This window comes from Coregonus clupeaformis, chromosome 5 (assembly GCF_020615455.1).
Source record: "Coregonus clupeaformis isolate EN_2021a chromosome 5, ASM2061545v1, whole genome shotgun sequence".
NCBI lineage: Eukaryota > Metazoa > Chordata > Actinopteri > Salmoniformes > Salmonidae > Coregonus > Coregonus clupeaformis.
The window spans coordinates 39970953-39979347 of NC_059196.1; the positions used below are offsets into that span (position 1 = coordinate 39970953).

Below are 8395 nucleotides of genomic sequence, written 5' to 3' on the forward strand. Positions count from 1 at the left end.
CTTCCTCTCTCACTCTCTCACCCTTTCTCTCTCTCTCAAAGTGGGTATAACTCTCAGAGTTGACTATAATGAACAGCAGTGCCCGGTGGCATCATGTCCCATTAATCAGCCTGGACATGACAACTAGCCCAGGGACCTCCTTGTGTAGTCCTTCTACGTCCCAAATGGCACCCTATTCCCTATGTAGTGCACTACTTTTGACCAGGGCCCATAGGGAATAGGGTGCCATTTGGGATGTGACCTCTCTTTGTCTCCGCTCTGTTCTGCCCAGCTGGCATGTTAGTTTACTGCTGTCTGTTGCTGACAATCTGAAACAAACAGCTTTGGCTGGGATGAACTTGAACACTAGTCAATGACTCAGAGCCATACAGTGGACTGGATATCCAGGCAACGATAGAACTGGGAGTCTCTAAAGCTGGGAAACTCTGATCAGAGGGTGCAAACAGCAAGGTGATACACACACAGACATACACACACACAGACATACAGACACACACACACGCACACAGCTATAGCTACAAGACACCGTCAGCAGGTAGAAACAAGCATTGATTTACTGATCCACCAATGGGAGGCCGGCTCCCTCCGTCTCCCCTACCCAATCAGATGCTTGCTTCAGCATCTATGTGTCTATTGGCTGCCTGGGGGAAAACAACTGCTCCTGCTGTGGTACCGTACCTTTAATTCTCCCAGGAAATACACCAAGGCTGTGTCTGAAATGGAACCCTGTGCCCATAGGGCTCCGGTCAAAAGTAGGGCACTAAATGTACATTTTAGTCATTTATTAAATGCTCTTATCCAGAGCAATTAGGGTTAAGTGCCTTGCTCAAGGGCACATCGGCATATTTTTCACCTAGTCGCCTCAGGGATTAGAACCAGCGACCTTTCGGTTACTGGCACAACGCTCTTAACCACTAAGCTCCTGCCGCCATAGATAATAGTGTGTCATTTGGGACAGAGCCTTTACTCTTATCCTACAGTCACATACATCCTTACCCTCCTCACATCCTACAGTCACATACATCCTTACCCTCCTCACATCCTACAGTCACATACATCCTTACCCTCCTCACATCCTACAGTCACATACATCCTTACCCTCCTCACATCCTACAGTCACATACATCCTTACCCTCCTTACATCCTACAGTCACATACATCCTTACCCTCCTCACATCCTACAGTCACATACATCCTTACCCTCCTCACATCCTACGGTCACATACATCCTTACCCTCCTCACATCCTACAGTCACATACATCCTTACCCCTCCTCACATCCTACGATCACATACATCCTTACCCTCCTCACATCCTACAGTCACATACATCCTTACCCTCCTCACATCCTACGGTCACATACATCCTTACCCTCCTCACATCCTACAGTCACATACATCCTTACCCTCCTCACATCCTACGGTCACATACATCCTTACCCTCCTCACATCCTACAGTCACATACATCCTTACCCTCCTCACATCCTACGGTCACATACATCCTTACCCTCCTCACATCCTACAGTCACATACATCCTTACCCTCCTCACATCCTACGGTCACATACATCCTTACCCTCCTCACATCCTACGGTCACATACATCCTTACCCTCCTCACATCCTACGGTCACATACATCCTTACCCTCCTCACATCCTACGGTCACATACATCCTTACCCTCCTCACATCCTACGGTCACATACATCCTTACCCTCCTCACATCCTACGGTCACATACATCCTTACCCTCCTCACATCCTACAGTCACATACATCCTTACCCTCCTCACATCCTACAGTCACATACATCCTTACCCTCCTCACATCCTACAGTCACATACATCCTTACCCTCCTCACATCCTACAGTCACATACATCCTTACCCTCCTCACATCCTACAGTCACATACATCCCTTACCCTCCTCACATCCTACAGTCACATACATCCTTACCCTCCTCACATCCTACAGTCACATACATCCTTACCCTCCTCACATCCTACGGTCACATACATCCCTTACCCTCCTCACATCCTACAGTCACATACATCCTTACCCTCCTCACATCCTACAGTCACATACATCCTTACCCTCCTCACATCCTACAGTCACATACATCCTTACCCTCCTCATCCTACAGTCACATACATCCTTACCCTCCTCACATCCTACGGTCACATACATCCTTACCCTCCTCACATCCTACGGTCACATACATCCTTACCCTCCTCACATCCTACGGTCACATACATCCTTACCCTCCTCACACCCTACAGTCACATACATCCTTACCCTCCTCACATCCTACGGTCACATACATCCTTACCCTCCTCACATCCTACGGTCACATACATCCTTACCCTCCTCACATCCTACAGTCACATACATCCTACAGTCACATACATCCTTAGCCTCCTCACACCCTACGGTCACATACATCCTTACCCTCCTCACATCCTACAGTCGCATACATCCTTACCCTCCTCACATCCTACAGTCACATACATCCTTACCCTCCTCACATCCTACAGTCACATACATCCTTACCCTCCTCACACCCTACGGTCACATACATCCTTACCCTCCTCACATCCTACAGTTACATACATCCTTACCCTCCTCACATCCTACAGTCACATACATCCTTACCCTCCTCACATCCTACAGTCACATACATCCTTACCCTCCTCACATCCTACGGTCACATACATCCTTACCCTCCTCACATCCTACAGTCACATACATCCTTACCCTCCTCACATCCTACAGTCACATACATCCTTACCCTCCTCACACCCTACAGTCACATACATCCTTACCCTCCTCACATCCTACAGTCACATCCATCCTTACCCTCCTCACATCCTACAGTCACATCCATCCTTACCCTCCTCACATCCTACAGTCACATCCATCCTTACCCTCCTCACATCCTACAGTCACATACATCCTTACCCTCCTCACATCCTACAGTCACATACATCCTTACCCTCCTCACATCCTACAGTCACATACATCCTTACCCTCCTCACATCCTACAGTCACATACATCCTTACCCTCCTCACATCCTACAGTCACATACATCCTTACCCTCCTCACATCCTACAGTCACATACATCCTTACCCTCCTCACATCCTACGGTCACATACATCCTTACCCTCCTCACATCCTACAGTCACATACATCCTTACCCTCCTCACATCCTACAGTCACATACATCCTTACCCTCCTCACATCCCTACGGTCACATACATCCTTACCCTCCTCACATCCTACAGTCACATCCATCCTTACCCTCCTCACATCCTACAGTCACATACATCCTTACCCTCCTCACATCCTACAGTCACATCCATCCTTACCCTCCTCACATCCTACAGTCACATACATCCTTACCCTCCTCATATCCTACAGTCACATACATCCTTACCCTCCTCACATCCTACGGTCACATACATCCTTACCCTCCTCACATCCTACAGTCACATCCATCCTTACCCTCCTCACATCCTACGGTCACATACATCCTTACCCTCCTCACATCCTACGGTCACATACATCTTTACCCTCCTCACATCCTACGGTCACATACATCCTTACCCTCCTCACATCCTACAGTCACATACATTCTTACCCTCCTCACATCCTACAGTCACATACATCCTTACCCTCCTCACATCCTACAGTCACATACATCCTTACCCTCCTCACATCCTACAGTCACATACATCCTTACCCTCCTCACATCCTACAGTCACATACATCCTTACCCTCCTCACATCCTACAGTCACATACATCCTTACCCTCCTCACATCCTACAGTCACATGCATCCTTACCCTCCTCACACCCTACAGTCACATACATCCTTACCCTCCTCACATCCTACAGTCACATACATCCTTACCCTCCTCACATCCTACAGTCACATACATCCTTACCCTCCTCACATCCTACAGTCACATACATCCTTACCCTCCTCACATCCTACAGTCACATACATCCTTACCCTCCTCACACCCTACAGTCACATCCATCCTTACCCTCCTCACATCCTAGAGTCACATACATCCTTACCCTCCTCACATCCTACAGTCACATACATCCTTACCCTCCTCACATCCTACAGTCACATACATCCTTACCCTCCTCACATCCTACAGTCACATACATCCTTACCCTCCTCACATCCTACAGTCACATCCATCCTTACCCTCCTCACATCCTAGAGTCACATACATCCTTACCCTCCTCACATCCTACAGTCACATCCATCCTTACCCTCCTCACATCCTACAGTCACATCCATCCTTACCCTCCTCACATCCTACAGTCATCTCGCTCCTGCTGTTGGTCTGTGGGTTTCACTTTAGACATGGGGATGTATATTACAGCACCTTATGTGTGAGAGATGCACGTTATAAATACAATTATAATTATATTATTATTATTATTATTATTCATATTTAATAAACATGACAGTGGCTTGGCTTCTTCTTACGCTACTAAGCCAGCCGTGTCAATTCTGCCATTAAAAAGCCAGAGTTCTGAGAGTAAGAACGTGATGGATGGAGAGCGATGGGACATTAATCTGAGTTCAACCTGTCAGAGAACCTTTTCCTCATCTAGGAATTCCCTTTTCTACCCTGCCTCCTCCTGTCACCTCTTGTTGTTGTCACGTAAATATGCTTCAAATGTTTGTTCCATTTCGATGTCCTATTTTTTGGCATTTGAATGCTTCTCTTCAGTCCTGATTTTACAGCTTGCCTACTATCGTGTACACCATGTACAGTAAAACAAGTGTCTTTGTTTGTTTTGATGTGCCAGTAGTGATTTTATTAGTGTTATCTGGCTCCTATCCAAGCCTCCTCTGAGAATTGAAGACATTATTCTGCTGTGTTGACGCTATTGATCTTCACCCTGCAGAATGTTGCTTCAATTCTAGGGCACAAACTTGTGGAGTGGTCCTTTCTCTCTCTCTCTCTCTCCCTCCCTCCTCTCTCTCCTCTCCTCCTCCTCTCTCTCTCTCTCTCCTCTCTCTCTCTCTCTCTCTCTCTCTCTCTCTCTCTCTCTCTCTCTCTCTCTCTCTGTCTGTCTCACTTTCTCTCCTCTGGATGACAGAGTTTAGAGTTTCTCGTCTGCGTGTCATGTGTCAGCACTTTGATGATGTTATTGATTCAGGAGGTAAAGCTGAATACTTCCTGCTTCCTGCCAGCTAGTCAGACATTGCTTAAGGAAGCTATGCCAGATGATGATGATTGTCCTGTATGGGCCTAGAGACCTCCGTCTTTAAAGAAAGAGCTCATGGAAGATTGAGTAGTTAGGACCAGGAGACTTCAGTCATTAATACAGAGGAACCTGTAGACATATCTAATGTTCAACCAGCCAGAAGCCAGCACACCTCCCTCTCAGAGATAGCTGTATTCACACTGAGAATGGGGGGAAACGGTTATTACTGGTTAAATACTGTGTGTTTGTTTTTGGCCGCCGTCATTGTTTTCAATTCAATGTGATGTTACAACGCTTTTACAACGCTTTTACAACGCTTTTTTCTGGTTGCACTGGTTGCACCAAATGTTGAATGTGGGTAAACATTTATGATTGACTACAGAACACACATCTTTATGAATTATTGAGTTGTGTACAAAACCAACCAACAGGCAGCCCTCCGCACCTCTCTGATTCAGAGGGGTTGGGTTAAATGCGGAAGACACATTTCAGTTGAATGCGTTCCGTTGTGCAACTGACTAGGTATCCCCCTTCCCCAGGTTCTACCTGGAACCAAAACGGGTTCTCCTATGGGAGACAGCCAAATAACCCTTTTTTTCTAAGAGTGTACACAGTAAATAGTTGTTTGATTGTATCGAGCCCTAACCTAACCCTATTATTTCCCTCTGTCTGTCCCCTCTCTAGGTCCCAGCAGTGGTAATGATGATACCCCCCTCCACCTGTCCCCTGTACCCCCCAGCCACAGCAGCCCCCAGCCCCCCAACGCCCCCGCCCTCCACCGCCGCTCCCTGCTGCCCCCGGCCCGGGCCTCTGACACGGGTAAGCCTTACCCCCTCCCCCTACCCAGCAACCCCACCACCCATCCCGTGGGTATTTTCCCACCCTCCATACCCCAGCCACCTTGGTTCAAACACTCATCTCTCGACGAGACTTAGTGGAGTCTTGTTCAACCCACTATTTGTGTCCTAGTGTTGTGATGCCAGACTCCATAGTTTAGTCCTCTCAGGCTCGGATGGTGAGACGTGTTGTGGGGCCAGTGGTTGTTTGTAGACAGGGTCTGTCCACTTGTTTTCCCCTTCAAGGTCGCTGTGTCTGGGGTACACATGACTCTATAGGCTGGGGGTCTCAGGAGTCAACTTAAAACCGACTGTGTTGTTTTTTGTTATTTTTAACCCTAATTGAATATATCTCTATACATACACTACATGGCCAAGTATATTAGTGGATTCGGCTATTTCAGCCACACCCGTTGCTGACAGGTGTATATAATCGAGCACACAGCCATGCAATCTCCATAGACAAACATTGTCAGTAGAATGGCCCGCACTGAAGAGCTCAGTGACTTTCAACGTGGCGCCGTCATAGGATGCCACCTTTCCAACAAGTCAGTTCGTCCAATTTCTGCCCTCAGAGTGTGTGATTTCACTATTCATTTAAAGGGAGCCAGTTTGGATTTGGCTTCTGACCAATCACATCACAAGCCAAACATCATTATTGACAGAAAAAAACTTGAAATCTCCCACTTCACTTGCTTGTTGTGTTGTCCTCCGGTGGCTAGCTAGCTAAAATCGTCTCTTTCCTAAATTAGCCATGGATGGAGACAGGGGATTTGGACTTAAGTTGTACTTAATTCTCCGTACTGGCAGGCCTCCCGAGTGGCGCCGCGGTCTAAGGCACTGCATCGCAGTGCTTGAGGCGTCACTACAGACCCGGGTTCGATCCCAGACTGTGTCACAACCGGCCGTGACCGGGAGTCCCATAGGGCGGCACACAATTGACCCAGCGTCGTCCGGGTTAGGGGAGGGTTTGGCCGGGGGGGCTTTAGTTGGCTCATTGCGCTTTAGCGACTCCTTGTGGCGGGCCGGGGGCCTGCAGGCTGACTTCGGTCATCAGTTGAACGGTGTTTCCTCCGACACATTGGTGCAGCTGGCTTCCGGGTTAAGTGGGCGGGTGTTAAGGAGCGCGGTTTGGCGGGTCATGTTTCGGAGGACGATGTTTATGGACTTCACCGGACAGTGGTTGCTATCCAGTTTTAAACAAATGTGTGGTTGAATTTATTCTGCCACTGTGTCTTCTTATTGTCTCGGCCTTTAGGCCTGTATATCACGGTGTCAAGGCATATGAACTAACAGGTTATAGAGCAATTATCACAACACATACACTGTAGGTTAGAATATGGCTTTTTTTGGGGGGGGGGGGGATTGGCTTCCCCAGTGATTTTACCAACACACCACTACCGCTAGCTAGCAATGCTAATTGAGGCTATGTTGCTGCGCTCCTCGTGTCCTTGTCTACAACAACTCCATTCATATGAAACAACAAACTGTTGGTTTCATTGTAGCCTACTCCTGCTCATTTAGCCAACTTAATTCTGTCATTTTAATTCCATTTTGCATTGATTAGAAATCTCCTGTGAAAAGTGTGTAGCCTATATTATTTATTTTTATGAAAACTCTCGCAAGGTAATCCAATACTAACATCTGTTTGAATATTCGAATAACCAAGCCTAGTGTTAAGGTGACTCTGTAGTCTGTGTGTCTCAGGGAGTATCTTGGTGTTAACATGTCCATTTGTCACTAGTCCAGAACAACTGTCATGGTCGGACTGACACAGACCAGATACACACACACTCCCTCTCTCTCTCTCTCTCTCTCTCTCTCTCTCTCTCTCTCTCTCTCTCTCTCCTCTCTCCCTCTCTCTCTCTCTCTCTCTATCTCCCCTCTCTCTCTCTCTCTCTCTCTCTCTCTCTCTCTCTCTCTCTCTCTCTCTGTCTCTCTGTCTCTCTCTCTCTCTCTCTGTCTCTCTCTCTCCCCCTCTCTCTCTCTCTCTCTCTCCCCCTCTCTCCCTCTCTCCCTCTCTCTCTCTACTTCCACACACATATCAGACACACTGTAACACCAACTTGACACCGTCTCTGACCACGTGACCATTGTCATCCCCATGTCTGCTCTTACAGATTAACAGCTATATTTCCCAAAAGCTTGTCTCTACATCATGGTGTAACTCCAACATCTAAACATGTCATTCCTATGTTCAGAACGAGCACCACATTGCTATTACTCTCTGAGTTTCGCTAATGTAGCAGCATAGCCATGCTAGGAATGCTGGGTATGTGAGAAGCAGCAGTGGCACACACACACACACACACAGACACACACACACACACAC

General features: G+C 47.5%; 1 protein-coding gene across 1 annotated transcript in view; it reads left to right on the plus strand.

Moving 5' to 3' along the window:
- LOC123484452 (proteoglycan 4-like) overlaps positions 1-8188 on the plus strand; it is a 62432-nt gene extending 54244 nt beyond the window's left edge. The window contains exons 7-8 of the mRNA XM_045214815.1: positions 5912-6046; positions 8184-8188. Coding sequence (XP_045070750.1) covers positions 5912-6046; positions 8184-8188 — 140 coding nt within the window. The remainder of the gene's footprint in view (positions 1-5911; positions 6047-8183) is intronic.
- The last annotated feature ends 207 nt before the right edge of the window (positions 8189-8395 follow it).